Here is a 24,145-nt window from a genome sequence, read left to right on the forward strand (position 1 = left end):
GGCTCAGAGCCGGGAAGAGGCTGCTGAAAGTCACCTTGAACACTAATATAAAGTATACACAGGCACTGACCCCAAACTCCTCCTGAGAGTGCCCACAACTGTCCTCCATCGTCGTTCTGGAACCCTCTCTATCTTCCTCAAGTTTCTCAAATGGTTTTTTATTCTGCTCCTTGAAAGTGTCTCCTCGTCCATTTCACAGAGGTAGTGTTTATTAGCAAAAGCACTGGCCACAGTTCAAATCTCACTCTTTCCTAGCGGTGAAGCCTTTGGTATGTATATCCCTGAAGTTCTCTGGGTCTCTGTTTCTTCATCTGTAAAGTGAAGAGAATAGGACCTTCTGACACGATTACTGAAAGCACTTTGTAAACTTAAAAGCAGGAGTCCTTTTGAGGACACTCTCCCAAACTGAAGGTATGAGGGAAAGGGGAGGGCCCAGAGCAGACACTATCTGCACCACCTGGGACAGATCTATTGTAGGGTCTAGGCTTCAGTGTCTTCACTGTGAAATAAGGTGCTTACAAAGGTCCTTAAGTTCTCCCTAAGCACTGATATCTTCTGGCTCCTCACCTCTGCACCTTTAAAAATTATCTCCAGCACAGATCCAATACCAGGATGTCCTCTGTGCCCCGGATGCAAGATCCCGACCCTCACAGACAGATGAGCGTAAGATACAAACCAGGGGCGCCTGGGTGGCTCGGCTGGTTGAGCGTCTGACTTCGGCTCAGGTCATGATCTCACAGTTCATGAGTTCGAGCCCCACGTCGGGCTCACCGCTGTCAGCACAGAGCCTGCTTGGGATCCTCTGTCCCCTCTCTCTCTGCACACTCTCAAAAATAAATAAACTTAAAAAAAAAAAACCGGAAGAAGATACAAACCCAGGCTAACAAATCAGGGTGAAACCCAATCAGCCAAGAAAATCCAAACAGACACTCAAGCCAAAAATACTACAGAGCTCTGGATTATGGGACACCAAGAGCCAGCCACAGTACTGTGCAGAAGTTAAGAGAATAGCTCCTTAGTCAAATGGATATGGGCACAAATCAGCAACTCCACACACTAGCTATTTGTGGACAAATCACTCTGAGCCTCAATTTGACATCTATGGAATGGGGATAGTGGCAAATACAGTTTTATGTGGATCAGACGAAAAAATACGGCATAGGTTCCTGGCTTCTAAGATCTCAGGAAGTAACAGCTAATGAGAGTAGTTCCAGTCTAAGGAGCTACCCACAGGGGAGTGATTTCTATTAGGTAAACAGTGGGCAGAAGCAAGTTTAGCTCCCCAAGGCCCAGGTACAGTCAAGATTTTGATTTCAGAACACTGGCATTCCAAGGAAAGGGAAATAGGACAAACCAGTGAGCTGGGGCTCATCTTAAAGAAAAAAAAGGGGTGCCTAGGTGGCTCAGTCAGTTAAGCATCTGACTCTGGCTCAGGTCATGATCTCACAGTTCGTGAGTTCGAGCCCCGTGTCGGGCCCTGTGCTGACAGCTCGGAGCCTGGAGCCTGCTTCGGATTCTATGTCTCCCTCTCTCTCTGCCCCTCCCCAGCTCACACTCTGTCTCTCTCTTTCTCAAAAATAAATAAACATTAAAGAAAAGAAAGAAAGAAATAGGGGCACCTGGGTGGCTCAGTTGGTTGAGCGTCTGACTTTGGCTCAAGTTATGATCTTGAGGTTCATGAGTTTGAGCCCCACATGGGGCTCACTGCTGTCAGCCTACGAGCATAGAGCCCACTTCAAAATCCTCTGTCCTCCTCTCCCTGCCCCTCTCCCGCTTGCACTCTCCCAAAAATAAATATTTTAAAAATAAAATTAGAATTAAAAAAATAAATTAATTTTTAAAACTTATTTAACAAAAAAAAAAAAAAAAAGAAAGAAAAAAGAAAAAAGGAAAAAAAAAGAACTATAACCGAACTCCTCTGAAACTCTCCTTCCTTGGCACTCAAGAGTCTCAGCCTTCTTGACTTCATGCACCTTCCTCTGCTTGAGTTTCTATCTGTTCTGCCAGGTGGATGCCTCCCATGCCATCTGTCCACCCTGGATTTCTCTCCTGAGCTCCATTCAACGTGGCCAGAACTGAGCCCATCCACACCCCCCGCACAAGTCTACTTTTCCTCTGGGTTTCCATTACAAGCATCATCTTCTCCCAATCACTGAAATTCAAACCCATGTTTGAATCTGATATGCCATCTGCTGTCTGGACAACTTGCAAGTCACTTGTCTCCAGGCCTCAGTTTTTCCCACCTGTGTAAGGGGAAAGCAAGACTAGAGGAATTCTAAGAGCTCTTCCAGAGGGGCACCTGGATGGTTCAGTTGGTGAAGCGTCTGACTTCGGCTCAAGTCATGATCTCTCTCTCTCTCTCTCTCTTCTCTCTCTCAAAAATAAACATTAAAACAAAAACAAAAACAAAAACAAACTCTTCCAGAGTTTCAAATGTAAAGTGTCTATGATTTTAAACCAACTTAAAAAAAAAAAAGAAAGAAAGAAAGGTCTGGAGGCAAGTCAGCTATCTTTGACTTTTTTTTTTTTTTTTAATATTTATTCATTTTTCAGAGAGCACAAGTGGGAAAGGGGCAGAGAGAGGGAGGGACAGAGGATCCAAAGCAGGCTCCACGCTCCACTCTGACAGCAGAGAGCCCAACGCGGGGCTTGAACTCACAAACCTCAAGATCATGACCTGAGCTGAAGTTGGATGCTCAACCGACTGAGCTACCCAGGCGCCCCAGCTATCTCTGATTTCTAAAGTGTGAGAATTTACTAAGCACAACCCGTCAAGGGCACATCCAAGTCTGGTGAGTCTCCTTCACCAGACACAATGCAGACACCAGTAACACCATGAAGGAAGAATGAATGGAGGATAAAGTCATGAAGCAAAAGTGTGGGAAGCACCCAGAGCTGAGTTCAGGTCCCATGTAGATCGCCCATCCACGGGCCATGTGGGTTGTTCCCCCTGAGCCTCGGATCCCCATCGGGAGAGTGAACAGTAACAATTTATATGACTATTGGTGAGGACACAATGAGGTCATTTGGTAAACAGACAGTAAAAGACAGGTGATTATTTCTATAATTGGATAAATAAATACTGAATGAGGTGATTTGTCATGAATATTTTTCAAGAAAAGGGGTCAAAGAAAACATCGGTGAGCTAGGATATCCTCTTTAGAGAGAAATACGGTAAGATAATATGCAGGACACAATCAGTGACACAATTGGTAGAGAGTGAGTGGGGACCCAGCACTTTATGGATATGTTTTCTCAGAAAGTTTAAAGCATCTTCAGAGGCAACTAGAATTCCTTCCCAGTCTCCCTATACCCCCAACTCCCAACCCACATATGTGAAAATATCCCATTCTTCTTAAATGGATTATCTGGGATTGAGCCCGTTATTTGCAGGATGTGGGGAGCTGCTCAGGGGACACACTGGAGCATCCAGAAACAGACACACGCAAAAGCAGTCACCTGATTTACGACAAAGACAATACTTCATTGCCGTGGGGAGAGGATGCTTTTTCAATCACGGTACTGGATTAACTGGATATACACGCAGGAGAAAAGGGATCGTGACCCTTATTGTGCACCAAACACAAGAATCAATTCCACATAAACTACAGACCTAAACGTGAAAGTCTGAACGATAAAGCTTTTTTTTGAGAAAAACACATGAAGATCTTCCAACCCTGGAGTATGCAAATATTTCTGAAACAAAACACAAAATAAGTAATAGACCAAGAATCGCTAAACAGTCTATGTTAAAAATAAAGAACGTCTGTCTGTTCATTCAAAGACACCTTTAGGGGTATGAAAAGGCAACACAATCCACAAAGTAAGAGATTTTGGAATGTATAATCATATCCAGAATAGATCAAGAAACTTTATGTTGTCGGCTGAATTGTGTCCCCTAACATTTATGTGTTGAGCTCCTAACCCCCAGGATCTCAAAATGTAATCATGTTTGAGAACAGTCTTTAAAGAGGTAATTAAGTTAAAATAAGACCTTTAGGGTGGGCCCTAATTCAACAAGACTGATGTCCCCCTTTTTTTAAGCTTATGTATTTATTTTGAGAGAGAGAGAGCATGCACATGAGTGAGGGAGGGGCAGAGAAAGATGGAGAGAGAGAATCCCAAGAAGGCTCTGTGCTGTCAGCGCACAGCCCGATGTGGGGATCGATCTCATGAACTGTTGAGATCATGACCTGAGCTGAAATCAAGAATCAGACGCTTAACCAACTGAGCCCCCAGGCGCCCCAAGACTGATATAAGAAGAGATTAGGTCACAGAAACAGAGGGAAGACCATATGAAGACACAGGGAGAAGACAGTCATCTACAAACCAAGGGGAGAGGTCTTCAGAGAAACCAGCCCCACAACAAACACTTCCATCTTGGACTTCTAGCTCCGTAATTGTGAGAAAATAAATTTCTGCAGGGTGCCTGGGTGGCTCAGTCAGCTAAGCGTCAGGCTCTTAATCTCGGCTCAAGTCACGATCTCACAGCTCGTGGTTTGAGCCCTGTGTTGGGCTCTGTGTTGACAGCACGGAGCCTGCTGGGGATTCTAGCTCTACCTCCCTCTCTGCCCCTCCCCTGTTCATGCTTGCTCCCTCTCTCTCTCTCTCAAAGTAAGTAAATAAACATCTAAAAACTTAAAAAAAAAATGTTCTGTTATTTAAATCATCCAGTCTATGGTACTTCGTCATGGCGGCCCTCGCAAACTAATACTTCTTACAATCAACAAGAGACAACTCTTCAAACTAATGGAGAAAAGACTTGATCAGACAGCTCGCATAAACATATGAAACAGAGTTCAATTTCATTAGTTATTAAAGAAATGCAAACTAAAACCATCATGTGATAAAACTATACTCCCTCCAGCACAGAAGCGTGACTAAAATTAAAAGGATGGGGCACCTGGGTGGCTCACTCCTTAAGCATCTGACTTCGGCTCAGGTCATGATCTCACAGTTCGTGAGTTCAAGTCCCACATCGGGTAAGCTGGAGCCCTGCTTCAGGTAAAACACAAGCCCAGGGTGAGCCCCGCTTCTCATTCTCTCTCTCTCCCCGCCCCTCATGGGACTCTCTGTCTCTCTTTCTCTCTTCTCCTTGCTCACTTGCGCTCTCTGTCTCTCAAAAAAAAAAAAAAAAAAAAAAAATGAAAAGGATGGAAAGGGGAGCCTAGGTTGCTCAGTTGGTTAACTGTCTGACTCTTGATTTCAGGTAGGTCTTGATCTCAGGGTCGTGAGTACAAGTCCCGAATTGGACTCCGTGATGGGTGTGGAGCCTACTTAAAAAAAAAAAAAAGGATGGAAACATGAACTCTTGGTAAGGATGCAGAGCAATGAGAAGCAGACCAAGCCCTGTGGACGGTTACTGACAGTGTCTACTAAAACTAAACACATGCTCATACCCTGTGACCCAAACAGTTCCACTCTTAGGTATATGCCCGACTGAAATGCACCCGTCTGTTCACCAAAAGTCATGTCCCGGGGTGTTCATAGCAGCCTTAAACTGGCAGCTATGAGAGTGCCCATTAATAAGAGAATGAATAGAGGCACCTGAGTGGCTCAGTGAGTGAAGCATCTGACTCTGGATCTCAACTCAGGTCATGAACTCAGAGTCATGAGTTCAAGCCCCGCATCGGGCTCTGTGCTGGGCGTGAAGCCTACTTACAAAAAATAAACAACAATAATAATAATAGGATGAATACATAAATAGGGAAATAGTCACACAACAGAAAACTACAGCAATGAAAATAAACCACCTACAACTATACACAACAGTATCGATGAGTCTTATAAACACCAAGCTGAGCAAAAGAAGCTGAAAGTAAAAGTAGACGCCTGCCTGATTCCACCGTCAAAAAGTATGATGAACACAGGCGAAATTCATCCACGCTGCTAGAAGTCAGGATGACAATGGAGGGCAGTGACTGGATAGGGACACAGGGGTTGATTCTGGAGTGCCAGTGACCATAGTACGTTCAATTTGTTAAAATTAATCAAGATGTATGGTTACCATACGTGCACTTTTCTATATGTACATTATACTTCAATAAAAAGCCTTTTTTTTTAAGTGTACCGTGTCCTAAAAATGCAAAGTGCCTTTTTTGTTTTTAAAGGCGAGGAGTTAGGAACGGAGACCAGGTATCTGAATTCCCAGAAGGCATATAAATGGGGCTGATGGATCAAAGCCTGATTTACGGCATTAGAGAAGAATCTGTGGCTGCAACCGGTGCCTCAATAGCTGGCCCCTTCTAGAACAGTTGCCTCCCAAGGTATGAGGCCTGGGGAGGGGGCAAGAGTCTAGAAGACAGAGGGTGAGATCCCACACTGACAGGGATGGCGCAGCCTTCCCCATACCCTACCTTCCAAGGCAGAACTCCTATTTACGTTTGGGACATGTTAATGTCGCCCAGCAACCCTGGATAATCACCCCTTCCCCACTCCCAGATCACTTGCTTGTGCTGCAGCTGACCCCAGCCGCCAGTTCCAGGGGTGGGGTGCTGCTAAAGCCATCAGAGCCAATCCAGAGACATTTGATGGAACGACTGGCGGGTCGGGAAGGAGAACCTGAGCTGGCAGGATAGAAGCCGGAGCTGCTGGCTCACCGTCTTTGCCACCACATGGGGAGAAGCTTGCCCAAGAATGAAGCAGAAAGAGGAAGCCAAAGAGGGAAGCAGAAAGGAAAAAGAAGAGTCAACCTCTCAAGATCTCCTTGGAACACCTAGATGTAGACGTGCCTGAAGGTCACACTCTAAACCTATTATGTAAGCCAGTGAATTCTGTTTTGCTTAGGCCAGCTTGAGTTACATTTGCCATTTATGTCACTGTGAAGTATGTGCCCTTTTGCTGCTCCCCGGAAGCCTGCGTGCACTCTCAGAGATTAAAATGGGCATTAATACCCCATGCTAACTGCATGGAACATACTATATCTTCACAAAGCACTTCAATACCCATCAATCCATTTGATCATCACAGAAATGCCAAGAGAGATAGGGTGTAGATATCACTATTCCTGCCTTCTTTGCCATCCCAGACTTTTCGAGAGCTGGCAAGGACATGAGGACCATCTAATTGAGTCCTCTTGCTTCAACAACCAGACAAATGAGGTGCAAAGAAAGCAGTAGAAGCCTGGAAATGACTAGAGCAAAATAAAACTGCAAAGGGCTTTTAAGTTCCTCAAAAGGGCCAAGAGCAACATTACTAAGACTCTGATGTTGCCTGAACCTCAGACTTGAGAATCTAGCTTTCATCCTTGCTCATAAAGAGAATTTTATCGGGGCTCCTAGGTGGCTCATTCAGTTAAGCATCCAACTCTTGATTTCGGCTCAGGTCATGATCTCATGGTCCATGAGTTAGAGCCCACAGCGGGCTCTGCGCTGACAGTGTGGAGCCTGCTTGGGATTCTTGATCTCCCTCTCTCTCTGCCCCTCCCCTGCTCTCTCTCTCTCAAAAAAACAAAATAAACTAAAAAAGAGAATTTTATCACATCCATGGCCTTCCTTTATAATAAATAATAACAGGGACCATTCATCAAGCACTTGTCTGCCAACGAAATGCCAAGCATTCATTCATTCTCTTCTAGAATCCTCCTCTGAGGCAGATTCTGCTACTAGATCTATTTTGCAGATGAGGGAACAGAGGCTTAGGTAGATTAAGCAGCATGCCCCAAATCAGTCAACTGGCAGAGGTGGGCCTCAAACTAAGGTTGTCCAGCAGCAAAGGGTAGGGTGGGGTTGTGGCCCCAGAATGAGTCGAATGTGCCAAGACTTAATTTTGGGGGTCCATCATGCCATCTTCTGCACAGGGTCAGAAAGTCTGCAGCTTCTGCTGTGATGTTCACTTCCTTCAGCATTTCTAGAATCCAGCTTAAAAAAAAATTATGTCCTAGGGTGCCTGGGTGGCTCAGTTGGTTAAGCGTCCAACTCTGGCTCAGGTCATGATCTCGCGGTTTGTGGGTTCGAGCCCCACGTCAGGCTCTATGCTGACTGCTCAGAGCCTGGAGTCTGCTTTGGATTCTGTGTCTCCCCCTCTCTCTCTCTGCCCCACCCCTGCCTCCGCTCTGTCTCTCAAAAATGAATGAACGTTAAAAAAAAAAGAAAAAGAAAAAGACAGGCAGGGATGCCTGGGTTGCTCAGTCTATTAAGCATCCGACTCTTTTTTTTTTAATGTTTGTTTATTTTTGAGACACAGAGAGAAATGGAATATGAACAGGAGAGGGGCAGAGAGAGAGGGAGACACAGAAACTGAAGCAGGCCAATGTGGGAACCCACGAACCATAAAATCATGACCCGAGCTCAAGTCGGATGGTTAAAAACTTGAGCCACTCAGGTGCCCCAAATGTTCGACTCTTAAGCTCAGCTCAGGTCTCGATCTCAGAGTCTTGCGTTTGAGCCCCATGTTGGACTCCATGTCGGGCGTAGAGCCTACTTAAACTTAAAAAAAAAGATTAAAACAGGAAAAAAAAGGACAGGCAATAACAAGGTTTGGCGAGGATGTGGAGAAATTGGAGCCCTCCTGCATTCCTAATGGGAATGTAAATGGTGCAGCTGCTTTGAAAAAGCGGGTTAAATAAAGTTAACATATGACCCAATTAACTAGGTGTAGACCCAAGAGAAATGACAACATGTGTTCACACAAAAACTTGTACACAAATATTCATGGCAGCATTATGTGTAACAGAGAGAAAGAGAAACAAGCAAAATGTCCACCAACTGATTAATGGATAAACAAAATGTGGTCTATGCACACACGTCCACTGGAATCATATTCAGCCATAAAAAGGAACCAAGCACTGGGGCGCCTGGGTGGCTCAGTCAGTTAAGTGTCCAAGTTCAGCTTAGATCATGATCTCAAGGTTTATGGGTTTGTGGGTTGGAGCCCCATGTCTGCTGTGCTGACAGCAGAGAGCCCACTTCAGATCCTCTGTCCCCCTTTCTCTGCCCCTCCCCCACTCATTCTCTCTCCCTCTCTCTCTCTCAAAAATAAATAAAAAAAAAAAAGGAACGAAGCACTGACACCTGCTACAACATGGATGAACCTCAAACACACGATGCTAAGTGAAAGAAGCCAATCACAAAAGGCCACATATCATATGATTCCACTTCCACGAAATGTCCAGAACAGACAAACCCACGGAGGCAAAAAGCACATCCCTGGTTGTTGGGAGTTGAAAGCAGAGGAGAACTGGGAGGTACAGGGCTGACTTTAGAGGTGATAGGATTCTGAAATCATATCGTGGCGATGGCTGCACAACCTTGTGAATGTACTAAAAGCACTGAGTTATACACTCCAAAGTGGTTAAACAGTGAATTTTACGGCCTATGAATTTTATGTCAATTAAAAAAGTGTTTTTAAACCTCTCCCAAAGAGAGTGATCAGATTGCATGTCTACCCCCTTCACCCCACTTTAAAACTCCCCAGGGCTTCCCACCACACTGGGAGCCAAACCCAAACTCCCCACCAGGGCCTGTAAAGCCCTACATGGCTCTGGCCCTGTGACCTCTCCCCTTTTCTCCTTTCCCCCTTACTCACTCCACTCGTCCCCCACCTCCTGGCCTTTGACCTGGCCTATCCCTCAATCTGGAATGTTCTTTCCCACAGCTGGCTTCTCATCAGTCAGGCTTCTGTCCATATGTACACACACACACACACACACACACACACACACACACCCCAGGCCCTCTCTGACCAGCCCATCTAAGACACAGCCCATTACCCTGCCTTGTTTCTTCATAGGCCTTATCATCTTCCAAAAAGGTATCGATTTTTAAAAACTATTTACTTGTCTGTTGCCTATCACTCCAACCAAGAGGACAGGGATCTTGTCTGTCATGTTCACAGCTCTGAACTTGCCTGCCATGAAGGAGCTACTTGAGAAACACTTCTGGAAAGAACGGATTTATTGAAGGACGTCCTGTAACATCTGAAATGCCAGGTCAGGAGTCTGGAGCACTAAGTGATCACTCTGCAGAGCACACTCGGCAGGTGCTCGGGGAGTTAATAAGCATATGCTGGGTACTCAGTGGCAAACCCCACCCTAGACCTGTCTAGAACCCTGAGGAAGCAGGAAGCAGGATCCCTCCCCTCCAAAGTCTGAAAGTCTTTCAGGGGTCACAAAGCACCCAGTGTTTACCCAGCAAGCCCCAAACAATGCAAAGGAGAGATCTAAGATTGTGTTGTGATGGAGGCTAGGGTCCAAATAAGCCCTCATAAAACTGTGCGCTGGCCAACACCCTCTCACACAGCTTCTTACGACTTTGCAATCTGACCTGTTCTCCGGAATGAGACGGTTGCAGCTCACACCTGCTCCTGCCTCCTCCCACGGGGACTTTCTTTTCAGAGGCAGTTAAAAATCTAAACAGGAGGGTGGCGAAGACCTCTGCCTCTTGTCCCCCCCCCCCCCAACTTTGGCATCTCTGAGCTGCACACACAGTGAGCAACTTACCCACTAGGAGTTTGACATCTCGGACTGTGAAATCAGGGTCAGGCATCCTGGAAAAAGAGAAGCACAGATATTTGCTGAGAAGCCAGAAACAACAGAGTTAGACCCAACTCTGGGGCAGGGGGAAACCATTCTTCCAAGAGGGTTCCCTGGCTCTCAGTTGGGGAACCCAGAATGAGATAATCCAGAGGGAGGGGGATAGACCAGTGAGTGCCCCCAGAGAGGGTCACTCTCCAACCATCGAGCCCTTTCCTCACTCCAGTAGGCAAACCAAACCCCCTCACTCTCCCCAGTAGGAATTCAGCACTGCCACAGAAAAGTGGATGAGACATCCACTGTCCACCCCACTTTTCAGGGGAAGACTGAATTGTGGTGTCAAAGGTAAGTCCTAGAGCTAGGCATTCAAACACCTGCTTTCTTTTAGGGTCAGCAGCCCTCTCTTTGTCTCTTCCCCTAGCAAACAATCTCCATAAAAAGGAGCTCTATGGAGGGTTGGAGGGATCTCTTTAAGTTCAAAGGGGGAAAAAAAAAGACACACATCATTCCAATTCCGGGCATTTGGTAACATAGGCCATAATGACTGTGTTGACATTCACTATTAATTCACAGTGACGCCAGAGGTTTGATTTCTACCCTGGGAATGAGACTCTTGAGCGAGCCTGGCAGTAGATGCTGGAGAGGGAGGCAAGCTGGGATGCCACCCACAGCCTCCTCTCCACCCCAGCCCAAGGGGCGGAAACCTGTTCTTCCAGCCTTCCTCCCTGATGTCAGATATCTCCCCCACCCCACCTGGAGCTCTGACAGATCTCAAAGAGAAGGGAAACCAAACAACACACTGTTGGGGAGGCAGGTGCTGGGGCAGAGAAAGAGGAGGCAAGGAGCCTGGCAACCTAGGAAACATGCCCTCCACAGAAAAGGACCAATTTCCCACATAGTGGGAGTCCAGAGTAGAAAAATATGTATCTAGGTACCCTGCCTCTGGAGTTAGAGACTGGCCAATCCCTTCACAGCTCAGGCCCTGCCTCAGTTTCCTAATTTGGGGAGTACTATGTTCTCTTTAGAAAGTCACTGGACGTTAACTGTGATGGGTCAGGGAAAGAAGTGAACACTGTTCAAGTACCCTCTGTCGTCTCTGCCCAAATTCCCTGAAAAAGATCAGTCTTTGGAGAGTTTTTCCCCTTTGTCAGGCCTTGAACAAAGAGATTCTATCCCCAGGTAGTGAAGAAAGATCCTTCTCTGTGATGAGAGGTGGGGAGAAGGGCTCAGGAAATCCATCCCAAACTATAAACTGTAAGGGAGTGAGACATGGGAAGAAGCAATTAGTTTCAGCAACTTACTTAATCCCCAGTCCATCCTTTTCTCGAAATATCAGGGGAACCCTGAGAGCTTCTCTCTGCACGTACTCATAGTTGAAATCTGTTTGGATATTGGAATTAAAACAGGTTGGTTAAGTCATGAGGGAGCAAATGAACCACGATCAATTGGTCAGAGGAAAGACATGGTTATATTCGATGCAGGCACCAGCTCTAGGGCAAAGCTCCCCGTAAAACGACAAGGAAATGGAGCAGGCACAGCCCAGGAGAAGCCAGGCCAACTATCAGCTCCTCTGCCTACTCAGTCATTCCCTGCATGCCCCACGGGTCAGAACTTGTCAATGAGCAGCCCAAGGCCAGGGAGGGTGGGGAGGGAGACTCATGAAAGGGCCCCGCACAGAAAAAGGCCCCAGATCGCTGAGAAAGAGGGACAGAGAAACGCACCCCAAGCTGAGCTCAGAAAGTAAAGGCAGTGCAAAATTGAAGAATACCACCTGGGAGGATCTGAAGCCCCAGAGAGGAGGCTGGGAGGAGAGTTCTCATTGTAGCTGAGCATCAGGGAAGATCTTATTGTAATATCTTGCATAGTGAAGGGGAGGGGGGGGGGGGAGCTGGTTTCCCTGGAAACTGTGTATTTGGTGCCAAAATAACTAGAGAACTGGGCACAGCTTTGTTGTCTTAATAGTGAAATTCTGCTGCAGCTATCACAATACTTGCTTCAACTGGGTAACAGAGCAGAATGCTCCCCAGGTGAAGGCTGTGTGAAGAGGGCACACTGAGGCCCAAAGAAAATTCACAAGGTAGTTTTCTGTCCCGGGTTTGTCTAGCGTAGACCCCAAAACCCTTAACGAAAGCCCTGGAGAATGAAGGAGGCCTTAGTTTCTATGTTCTTCGAGTTCCAAAACCAGGGGATCTGACCCAACCTTCCCTATCCCTAAATAGGGAGTTGAGGGAAGCGGAGATAAACCATCACATCCCCAAAGCCTCAGGTGAACCAAGGCACTCCACAAGGGCACAAGCCCTCCCTGGCCAGTCAGAAGAGAGATCACAGGCCACTGAAGCCCCTGCCCCAGGCAAACGGTTCACCAGGGCAGCTTGGTGGGGGAGGAGGCCAAGGCAACCCTGCTCAGAGCAGAGGGAGAGAACAAAACCAGAGCTGGGGAAAGCCCTGACCTTAGCAGCTCAGATCCCCAGGGGCTCACAGTGAATGGGGATTCCTAAGGATTTAAAGGCAGAGAAGTTTAAGAAGCTTCTACTTTGAATCCAGGCTAAGGGCTCCTTCTGTTTCTCAGCTCCTCCCTCGAATTTTGGGGCCAGATCCGAATTAACTACCAAAACGCAAGGACCCTCTCCTTTGAAAAGAGCCTGGACAGCAGATTTAAGGACTCTCCCTAGCTGGAATCCACCCCCTACACGCCCACACCCAAAACCCAGCTCCAACACCCCCCCCCCCCCAGCTTCAACTTCCTCAAAAGAGCTTGAGAAAACACTCAGATTTGGGGCTGAGAATTCCTCACAAATAACTAGGAAGAGTTTGCATGTCGTTTTCTCATAGGATTCACCAAACTCAAAATGAGAAGGAAACGAGAGGAATTAAAATCCCATTTGTGCTAAGGAAATTTAAATGTAGTTGAGACTAGTTCTCCACCCCCCTGCCCCCCCACCCCAGACTGTCTGCCTGCATATGCAATGCTCTTAAGACTTGGCAGGCTGGAAGAAAGTTCTTCTTCCCTCCCCCAACAACTACCCCCTACCACTGAACCCCAGGAAGCAGTGGGCACAAAGGAGAAACTTCAAAAATGCAAAGCCAGGACTGTCTCATCTGAGGGCTAACCTACAGCCCCAGCCACTCAACCAGAACCTGGAGGGGGAGGCCTTTCCCCTGTTATCAGCTCACTGAGGGATGGAAGGGTTTTCCAAGGTGGATGGGGGGGGGGGGGGGGCAACAAAATGGAAATGGTGTATTATAAAAGAAACTTGAGTATCTGAGAGGAAAAAACCAAACTTAGAAACCCCAGAGAGCATAGGGAAATACCTAGGTAGGCAGGGGTATCTCCAAAGCCCCAACCCCACAGGCAGAGCCAGAGGCCACACAGGGCCTCTGGAAGTCTCAGACCAAGCTAAAGCATCACCCCAACCTTGGCGGGACACCACAGACACCTTTCTAATACTAGAGCCAGGGAGAAACTCAGGCCGTGAAGATCTAGGGGTGGCACCCCAAAACCCCAGAGGCTTCCCCAACTTCTCCTCTAGACTGGCAGGGCCTACAAGGGACAGAACTCTCGAAGTCTTAGTCTGAGAAGAGACTTGGTTCCCCAGAGGGCTACCCCAAGTTTTCACTTCAAACTCCGGTGGTCAGGGATCTCAGCCTGAAGCCTGAGGGGGTAGAACTCTCTTACCCCCAGTCCCCACTTCAAACTGTCAAGGCTGAAGGGCCAGAGGCCTCAAGCATAACTGGGGGCTCCAGACAACAGCTCTGAACTGACCCAGCCTCTGCTCAAATCTGGCAGAGACCAGAAGGTTATGGGGTTCTGCAGATCCCAGGGGCTGAGGAGGCATCATTCAGCAACCAGAGCATCCCCAGCACCAGCTCCTAACCGGCACGGCCCGAAATAGGACGGGGTTTGGGAGGCTTCGGGCCTAGGGGGACTCTCATCACAATGTCCCTGGGACACCCCAGCCCCTCTCCCAGACAGGCAGCCGCACCTCACGCAGCTACAAGGAGCTGAGCTGGCTCTGGGAGGGGTAGAATGCCGCGCACCCGCCCTCCTTCGGCCCACCCGTCAGTCCCCAGGTCCCTCTGACCACCAGTCCCCTGGCTCTGCCCACCCTGGGGCCCACTGTGGGCGCGGGCCGGGTCTAGGCCCACGCCCGGCTCCCGTTCCCGCCTGCCCTCCTCCTTCGCCACCCCACCCCACCCCCCCAGTGCTCGGCCTCGTTTCGTCACCGGATCCCCTGGAATGGGGGACGCGGGCGCGAAATACGAACCCAGCCACCGGCAGCTCCCTCCCCACGTGCGCTCGGCCCGCGGCGCGGAGCGCGGCCCGAGGAGGGGGCGCCTCACCTTTGCCCTCCATGGCGTGCACGAAGTCCCCCTGGTACAGCTGACTGCGCAGCTTCTCCTCCAGGCTGAAGCCGCGGACGCTGACGATCTCCTCCACGTCCGACAAGTCCTCGTTCTCGTCGTATCTCTGGCGGTCAATCGGGCGCTGCAGGGACCCAAACCAGAGAGCCCGAGGCATTATTGGGGGGACTGGGGGTCGTCTTTTACCCTAGGCCCAGCTCAAGCAGGTGCAGGAGTCGCGCGCCCCCCGCACCCCACCACTGCGACCCGAGCAACTTTGCGCAAATGCCAAAGATGCTGAAAACCGGGATAACGAGAGGGGCCCGCACCCCCGGGGACCGGCTGTGCCCTGTACAGGGCACTCCCCTCCTGCATCTTTGGAGGCCATGGAAAGGACATCTGGGGGGCTCTCCCTTGGCCCCCCCCCCACCCCCGATAGGTGTTGAGTTTTGCCCACTCGGCCGGGAGCCTGGTTATGTAACCCGCGAAGGGGGCTCCGCGCACGGGCTGGCGGGGCATTTGTAGGCCCCGGGAGGAGCCGCCGCAGCGCCCCGCTCGGCGCTAACAGCAGCCCGGGCGGCCGCGGCGACAGAGCCGGGAAGCCGGAACCGGGGGCCGGCGGCATTTCTAAGACTGGAGCCGCCCCCGAGCTACTCGGGAAGCTGGAAAGCTGAAATGGAAGGGCTGAGACCCCAGCCACCCCCGCCGACCGCCCGCCAATGCTAGAAGAAGAGGTGGAGGGGGAGGTCGGGGCTTGGGAGGGGGAGAGGCAGACGGCCCGCCACAAAGCTCCCATCGTAGACCCCAAAACGCACCAGCAGCTGCCTCATCTCCCCACAAGCGCGCGCGCACACTCACTTCCTAAGGAGCCTCCCCCACCACTCCCCGCATCCCCTGCCTCCTCCCTCGACCGCCCAGCGCCGGGCCCTGCAGCCCCCCAGATTCCGGGCGAACCCCGAGCCCGCTCAGTCCCTCTCCACGCCTTTCCCCTCTACCACCTCCCCACTTAAGTGTCTGAGACTCTGAGCCTCACAAGGGACTGGAGGAGTAAGCTGCTTGCTTCCTTTTGCATGCAATTTATTATATTTTTTTCCGGTCCTCTTGCAAAATACAGAAAAGGAAAGAAAAGGCAGCAAGAAACAACAACAACAAAAAAAAATAGATCTATCATTACCAGATACAGATTTGGAAAAAAAAAAAAAAAGCTACACACCAATCTTCTTCCAGAGTCTTTCTCTGCCTCCATTTTTTTAGGAGAGTTCACCAATTAATTGTCAACACTCCTGCCCCCTGCATTTTGGCGGAGGGGGGAAGGAGGGAAGACCAAAGAAAACAAACCAAAAAATAAATAAATAAAGCAAGCCAGAGCCGAGATCTACAAAGTTTTGCACCAACACTTAAGCAGATCCGTTTGCAAAGTCCTAGGAAACCATTTTCAGCAGTTGTGGGGGGGGAGGCGTCGACGTCATAATCCCCGGAACGTAAACATTGTTGCCGATCGCGCTCTGAGCCCGCGGCCGGGCTAGTGGAGGGGGCAGTCGGCCCGGGATGGGGGGGGCGGGAGCGGCTGCCCGAGGAGGTGAGGGGCGGGGAGGGCGCCCGGGAGGCACCGGGCGCCGTTAGCGCCCTGGCATCGCTGTTTTGTTGTTGGGTCACGAGTGCGCCTTGCACGCAGGCGCCGCCGCCGCCCGGGAGTTGTGTGCAGAGCTGACTTTTGGAGGGCTGAGTTGCAGGCGGCGGGCGCATCCCGGAGATGGCGGGGCAGGGAGGGAGGGAAGGAGGAGGGGGTGGGGAGGGAGGTGCAGATTTGCACGGCTGGCCTCAGCGGGAGGCGCGGAAATGCAAGCCGAGCTTGCTGGCTAGAAAGCCCCCGAGGCCTGGCACCCCCCCAAACGACCCCCCACCTCAATTCCTGCCCCCATTGCCCACGGCCCCCACGGGCCACCCCTCTTCCTCTTCCTTCATCCACCCCACCCCATTACCTACGTGGCCGGCCCAAATTCAAAGAGCTTTGTATATATAATTGTTTTTTCTGCTGCATGTCTTGTTTTCTTTTTGGGGGGGGTGGTGCCGGGGGTGACGAGCCTCTCCAGACCCCCATATGCGGACCTGCCATGTGGAGGAGGCATTTGGGGGCTCAGGAAGAAATTAGCGCAGCTCCATACCTGTACGGACTGCATAACTTTTAAACTCCCGGACTCAAAGATACGGACCCACACACGCAGGTACAGGAAATAACAGCCAGACCAGAGCCTTTTCAGACCCGAGTTGACCGGAAGACGTTGCATTTCATTCATTCATCCTGCCCGCGTCTGTGGAGTCCTTTACTAGGCGACGAGCCCTGGAACACAAGTTGGACAGTTTTTAAAGGTCCCTGCGCTCGCCAAGAGAAGGAAATAGATGCTCAGGAGTGAAATACCGAGAGAATCGGATCTGGCGCCTCCTAACGCAGCTGGCAAGCAGGCGAAGGGTAAGCCCTCATTGGCCGATTATAAGAGAAAAGTCGGGGGAAAGCTCTGGGATGGGGCATGGGGAACTTGGGGAGCCCCTCGATTAATCCTGTAGGGATTCTTGGCAGAGGTACTGACACTCTCCTGCTTTCTGTCAATATACCTGGTTGGCCATGGCCACCCCCAAAACTGTAATCCTAAATGTGCTGTCCTGTAATTCCATTATGAACAGTAATAGTCAGTTAGACTTTGATGATGAGAAAAGCTGGCCCTAAACATTCCTCTAGCCCAACTAGGCCTGATCTTTGGGGTAACGATCAGGAGGAGATAACCACATGGCACCAGAGCTACAATAAAGGAACATTACAGGTGCTCATAGCAGGCTTTGACAAAAAAAAAAACAAAACTTCCCATGTTTTTTATTTCTGCCATTAGCCCCTGTAGGATAGTTGGAGCAAGTAGTTTTGAAAAACTGAGGCTCAGAGAAATTATCAATCTGGATGATTTCCTCTGCCCCCATATGGTCCCCAGTCAACACTCCATTCAGACAGAGAGGTGTGGAGAGGAAGTGGCTTCCCCATCAGAGATCGGATGTGAACTATCAGCCCTGGATTGGTCACCCTAAGAGATAGCTTCCCCCTCACTCACCTTAAAGTTTCCTGTCCTAGCTTTCTATATTCTTTTCTACCCACCCCCAAAAACTGCTCTTTGAAGTTTGTTTTAATCCCAGTCCACTAGATGGCAAATATCAAAATTTGTTTCCAGACTGAAATCGCCCAGGTTAGCTCAGTGTGAGTGAGAAGGGGTTAGCCTTCAGCCCCTGTCAAGAACCAGGAACCAATTTATCTGCTTCTCTTTCACACAAGACCCCTTGAAGGGTAATAGTCTGGTTATCCCTCACATTACAAAGAAAAACCGAGTCTCAGAAAGGCAAAACCACTCACCCAAGCTCACAAGCTTGTAAATGTAGTTGGTGGGGCTCAAACCAGAGCCTGGTTCCGCCATCTCATGGTTTTTTGGATATTGACCACCTTCCTTGCTCCCACATAATGAAATGAACATGTTCAAAGGAGGGTGTCTGGGCTGGAGGGTCAAGAAAAGGAAGTTAAGTGCAATAAGGTAAAAGTGAAATAGAATGCTTGATCCTGATTCTCCTTTCCTCCCATAGACCCTTCTCTCTCTCCCCATGTGGCCTCATGGTGTCCCCAAAGGCTGGTGTCAGGAAAAGATCCGATGGCAGGCACCTCACTGCAAAAACAGTTAAGTCCATATATCACCCCAAAGGGGAGGTCCTCGCCTGTCAGAATGGAAAGGGGTTGAGTAGTCACCTAATTTAATCCCTTCCCTTTACAAACCATAAGGAAACTACAGACCAGAAAGAAGAATGGGCCAGCCTGGGTTTGTTCCCCTTGGACTCCCCCAGAAAGCCTACCCTACCGCCTGGTCCTAAGTGGTCACTCAATAAATGTTGGGTCCTTGATGGATCACCTTCCCCAGCGATATTTGCATTTTCCCTTTATCAGTAATTGGCAGATGAAAGGCTTTGTCCTCCCCTTGAAAGAATTCCAGGCATTTGCTCAAAGTGGGGGAGGAGGTTATTTTGGGCCAAAGGGGGAAGGGCCAAGACCCTTGAGCTCCTGGTGTTGGCTAATTGTCCCAGAGGAGCCGGAGGTAGGTGAGAGAGGGAAGGGAAGATTAAGGTGCTTCTCCAAGAGAAGTACATTTTCTTGCAGGAAAAAAAGAGCAGGCCAGTTGTATTTGAAACTTAGTAATAATGACTTCCCGGACCCTCCTTCTCATTCTTACAAAGGGCCCAGTCAAATCCTGGCTGTGTTGGCCTCATTCATTCATTTCTTCATTCATCAAAGGTTGATTGAGCAGCTCTGTGCTTCAAGACAGAGGGGATACAGAAGAACCAGCTCTGATTGTAGACATACTCCAGGCTGCACAGGGAGTGGACAGACAGCTCCAAAGGGAGTTAGGAATCCCCAGAATTTAGATTTTCAAACTGTTAGAAACTGAAGCTGTTTTCACACTCATACATGATTTTATAAGAACTCCTGATTTTTGAATGCTTACTATGTCTTTAAGCAAAGGTACTCACAGTTGCTATTTCTTTGAATCCTCATCTAAACCCTAATGAGGGAGAGTCTAGAATTTGCCACCTTTATGGTTACTTGCCCAAATTTTACAGCTGTAAAATAACAGAGACAAGATTTGCATCCAGGGCTTATAGGAATCCGGAGCTCACAGCCTTTACCATTTACTATACCTCTCTGCAGGACTGTCCCCTAGGACATGATCATGGAAATATTCTATGTCTGCGCTGTCCAATACAGCAGCCTCTAGCCACATGTGGCTACTGAGCACTTGAAATGTAGGTAGTGAGATTGAGGAAGTGAATGTTAAATTATTTTATAATTTTAATTAAAATATAAATAGCTGTATGTATGTAGCTGTGTCTACCATTATTGGACTGTGCAATCTTAGTGTTTTCCAGAATTTGTCTTAACTCACCTACCAAGCTGCCTCACACTCTGATTTGGCACTGGGTCTCCATAATCAACCTTCTGGAAATATTTGTGGAATGAACGAAGGGACCCTGAGAAAATGAACTATTGGAATGATGAGGTGGGGGAAGAGGACAAGGGATGTCTGCAAAGGTTTCCTAAAAGGGGCCATCTGGTACAATGTGAATGTTTGGAGTGTTAGCCCTTCAACCAGTCACTCTGCGTGCCTGCCTGGGGATGCCAGTTGGGTAGAAGATTGTCCCACCTGCCCAGATCTGACAAATAAACTTCTCAAGGACAGATAATTGGTGATGGGGCAGGAAGCCTTAGAAATGGGTAACCACTTCCTGATATGTATCATGCTGATAGACAGGAACACAAAGATGCAATCCATTGTAACCCTGTTTGCAACAGAAAAGGACTGAATATGGAGCGCCTGGGTGGCTCAGTTGGTTAAGCTTCCGACTTCAGCTTAGGTCATGATCTCACAGCTCCTGAGTTCGAGCCCCACGTTGGGCTCTGTGCTGGCAGCTCAGAGCCTGGAGCCTGCTTGGGATTCTGTGTGTGTGTCTCTCTCTGTCCCTCCCCCACTGTGCTCTCGCTCTTGCGTTCTCTCTCTCTCAAAAATAAACATTAAAATTTTTTTAAAAGAAAAAGACTGAATATGATCTAAGGGAGCAGATTAAATAATCCTTGGACCATTTTTCTGTGCAATGAAATGTTATCAAAACATTAAGAAGAACAAAGTAGTTCTACATATACTGATGTGGGAGGATTTCATGACATCCTAAACATGAAACAATGAGATATGGAATACCAAAAATTGTGCTGACCAAATTGTGCTGACCACGAGGTCAACCAAAGGGAACAAATCTGTATCTACATTTATTCTTTTGTATATACAGGATTTTCTTTGGAAATAAATATAATCCAAAAATGGGGGAAGAACCTGGAAAAGAGCAGAAAATGTATTCTTTGGTACAGCGTTTCATTTTTACCACATGTATGCATTAGAGTTGCCTGATTTGAGATCTTACAGATTCAATTTCACTTTCTGTGTTGTAGTATCCATAATACCTACTCAGGCAGGACTTTCTTTTTTTTTTTTTTTTAGTTTATTTATTTATTTTGAGGGGAAAGGAGAGAGAAAATCCCAAGCAGGTTCCACACTGTCAGGGCAGAGCCCGACATGGGGCTCAGTCCCACAAACCATGAGATCATGACCCGAGCCGAAATCAAGAGTTGGACTGAGCCCCCCAGGTGCCCCAGGAGTTTCATTTTGTTCATCTTTTAAGACAATAAAGTTCAAAATCTGGCAAATCTAAGCCAAATAAATATTGTTTAGGCATATATACATAAGCAGTAAGGCATAAATAAAAGCAAATGAGTGATTAACACAAAATGCAGGAAGAGACTCAACTCTGAACAGGGAGAAGTGCTGGTGATTTCCTTTTTCTTAATATGGATGGTGAACACCTGAGTGTATTCTTTAAAATTTTACAAATGTGATTGTACTTATGAAATATTCCACAATCTAAAAATTGTTTGGGGGCACCTGGGTGGCTCATTCAGTTAAGCATCTGACTTCAGCTCAGGTCAGGATCTTGCAGATCGTGGGTTCGAGCCCCACGTTGGGCTCTGTGCTGACAGCTCAGAGCCTGGAGCCTGCTTCAGATTCTGTGTCTCCCCCTGTCTCCACCCCTCACCCACTCACGCTCTGTTTCTTTCTCTTTCTCTCAAAAATAAACATTCAAAAAAAATTTTTTTCTTTTTTTTTATTTATTTATTTATTTATTTATTTATTTATTTATTTTTGGGACAGAAAGAGACAGAGCATGAACGGGGGAGGGGCAGAGAGAGAGGGAGACACAGAATCGGAAACAGGCTCCAGGCTCCGAGCCATCAGCCCAGAGCCTGACGCGGGGCTCGAACTCACGGACCGCGAGATCGTGACCTGGCTGAAGTCGGACGCTTAACCGACTGCGCCACCCAGGCGCCCCCAAAAAAAATTTTTAATAACAACTGTTTTAAAATTGCTTCAAGTCTAAGGGTACCTGGCTGGCTCTGGGGGGTGGAGCATGTGACTCTTGATCTCAGGGTTATGAATTCGAGCACCATGTTGGGTGTAGAGATTACTTAAAAATAAAATAATTTTTTTAAATGGCTTTAAGTCTTTCTCCCCCATCCCCACCCATCTACCCAGTTTCTCCTGTCCATACTCCCATCCCCAGAAAACTTGTTAGCATGTCTCTTGGGTATCCTAGCAGAAATAGTTTATGCATTTACACACTTCTATATACTTTTTCTATTGTTATTATTATTATTATTATTATTATGTCACGTAAATATTACCCATTGTCCTCTTTCCTTTTGCATTTAATATGATCTGGAGATCTTTCCATATATTGTCTGGAGAACTGCATCATTCTAAAATATTAGCTAAGGATGAAGTAAATCTGAATGTTGTGATTCAGAAACAGTTCAAGATTGGTTAAGAAATAAAAAAGTCAGGATATCATATATGCTATGATCCCATTTAAGTTAAAAAAGAAGAAGAAAGAGCTTGAATGGAGCAACAAGCCATTACGTTTGATCACTTCCAAGCGGGGAGAAAACTTTGAGGGAGTGATATAGGGACTATCTCATATATTATTTGCCCTTGTAAATTTATCAAACATTTTAAACAAAAAGGCATAGAAGATAAATATACCAAATATAACAAGGACTTGCGTATCCACCTCCTACTTTGCCAAATCCTGGATTTTTGTCATATTTTGTATTGCTTTTGCAATTTAAAAAATACTTTGGGGAACAGCATACTGTACTTTTTCTGTTCAAGTGAGTGGAGTTCCCAAAGACCTTTTCTCTTTTTTCTTTTTTTTCCCCCCCACCAGTCCCGTGTAGATTGAAGTATCAGGGCAGCTTACATACAGCCTGAGCATCTGGCTTTGGGCATTTGGGGAAGACTTTGCGAGAGTTCTACATCTCCCTGAGCGAGGATCTGAAGGAAACTTGGAAATAACAGGTGAGTTAATTAAGGGGTTAACTCCAGGAGGCGAGTCCTAAAAGTTCAAAGATACTTTCAAAACTTGCATCTTTGGATTGATGGACAAGTGTATTAACCAATGGAAATCAAACTCCAAGCATTACTTCATCATGCTAAATTGTCGTTGGTTGCCAATCCCTGAGGGCCTGACAGCCCGGCTGGCAGTTAACCCTTTCAGGGATGATCTCGCCCTTAACATCAATTTTATTTTGAAAGATGAAGTAGGGACGGGTGAAAAGCCTAGAAAGATTCCCCGGAACTTCAAGTGTCCGTTTTGGATCTCAGCCCAGCAGGTAGAGTTTCGCCCCACAAAGGAACACCCTGGGACAAATTTCCTGGAGAAAAGTTTTGAACTTTTAAAATTGGGAATCAGCTGACCTTGCTTAGTGGGACGAGAGGGGAAGGGAGAAGTCTGATTCACTTTTTGTGCTGTCAGAACAGCGACCAGTGTTGGAGCCAATTCCATTAATCTTGCAGAGCAATCAGTCACTGAGAGGATTGAATTGCATTTCCTGCCCCAAAGATGTAGAGACCGATGACCTTTGCAGCAGCCCTCAGACCCCCCAGTTCACAGCTGGAGAGAGGATGTGTCAGCATTTACTTTCGGGTCTCACCCTGCCCTTTGTTCAAAATTCAAACTCTTTGTGCTCAGGCTGCTGCAGGGGTTTTTGTAGTTGTTGACTTTGCCAATTTTTTTTTTAAAACCTCCCACGTCTTGGAACTTCTGAGAATCAAACTCTCTATTTAGCAGAAGATAATATCTGGAGGTGCCCCCAGAGAGGGAACCAGAATAGACACAGGGGAATTTTAAGAGAGGCCATTGGGCCTTTTGGCTTTCATTACTGCCCCTTCCTGGGCTCCCTGAATGCTGCAGGCTGAACTGGATGGAGCCAGAAGCCCTGCAAGAGGACTAAAAAGCCTCATGTGGACATGGGTCTGTTACAGAAAAAACCTTTTACACGCATTACCTCGGGTAAAAAGGAACCGCTAGAACAAAAGCATTTACATAAAGGAACATTCTAAATTCCGAAATCCAGTGAACTATATGACCTCACACAAGGTGCCCAAACTGAGCCTCAGTTATCCCATCTGTAAAATGGGGGTCATAATATCAAACGTATAAGAGCTACAGGAGGATTGAATGAACCAGTGTTCTGTAACAAGGTGGTCATGGTGTGTGTCTTCATTAAAATGAAGTCAACCTTCTCTCCCCAACAAGCCTTCGAAGTCTGATCGCACTCAACTGTTTTGGGTTCTTTGAATAGAGCTGCTTTCTCTCCTCCAGACCTTTGCATTTGCTGATCTGTGCACCAGGAGTTGTCTCTCC

At 47.7% G+C, this 24,145-nt stretch overlaps 1 protein-coding gene across 5 annotated transcripts in view; it reads right to left on the reverse strand.

Annotated features, from left to right (window-relative positions):
• KDM2B (lysine demethylase 2B) overlaps nt 1-24,145 on the reverse strand; it is a 153,136-nt gene that overhangs the window by 109,429 nt on the left and 19,562 nt on the right. For 2 of the 5 annotated variants that reach the window (XR_007455243.1, XM_049619356.1), the window contains exons 2-5: nt 16,978-17,153; nt 14,813-14,957; nt 11,773-11,851; nt 10,439-10,485 (exon numbers count right to left, since the gene is read on the reverse strand). Coding sequence is in view for 4 of the 5 variants with exons in the window: in XM_049619356.1 (XP_049475313.1) it covers nt 10,439-10,485; nt 11,773-11,851; nt 14,813-14,957; nt 16,978-17,109 (403 nt within the window). In the remaining variant the exon portion in view is untranslated. Of the gene's footprint in view, nt 1-10,438; nt 10,486-11,772; nt 11,852-14,812; nt 14,958-16,025; nt 16,156-16,207; nt 16,576-16,977; nt 17,154-24,145 lie in introns of those variants that run through there. The other 3 variants (XM_049619361.1, XM_049619357.1, XM_049619358.1) reach the window with 3 other exon arrangements.

Source organism: Panthera uncia, assembly GCF_023721935.1.
Source record: "Panthera uncia isolate 11264 chromosome D3 unlocalized genomic scaffold, Puncia_PCG_1.0 HiC_scaffold_8, whole genome shotgun sequence".
In the NCBI taxonomy this organism is placed as follows: Eukaryota; Metazoa; Chordata; class Mammalia; order Carnivora; family Felidae; genus Panthera; species Panthera uncia.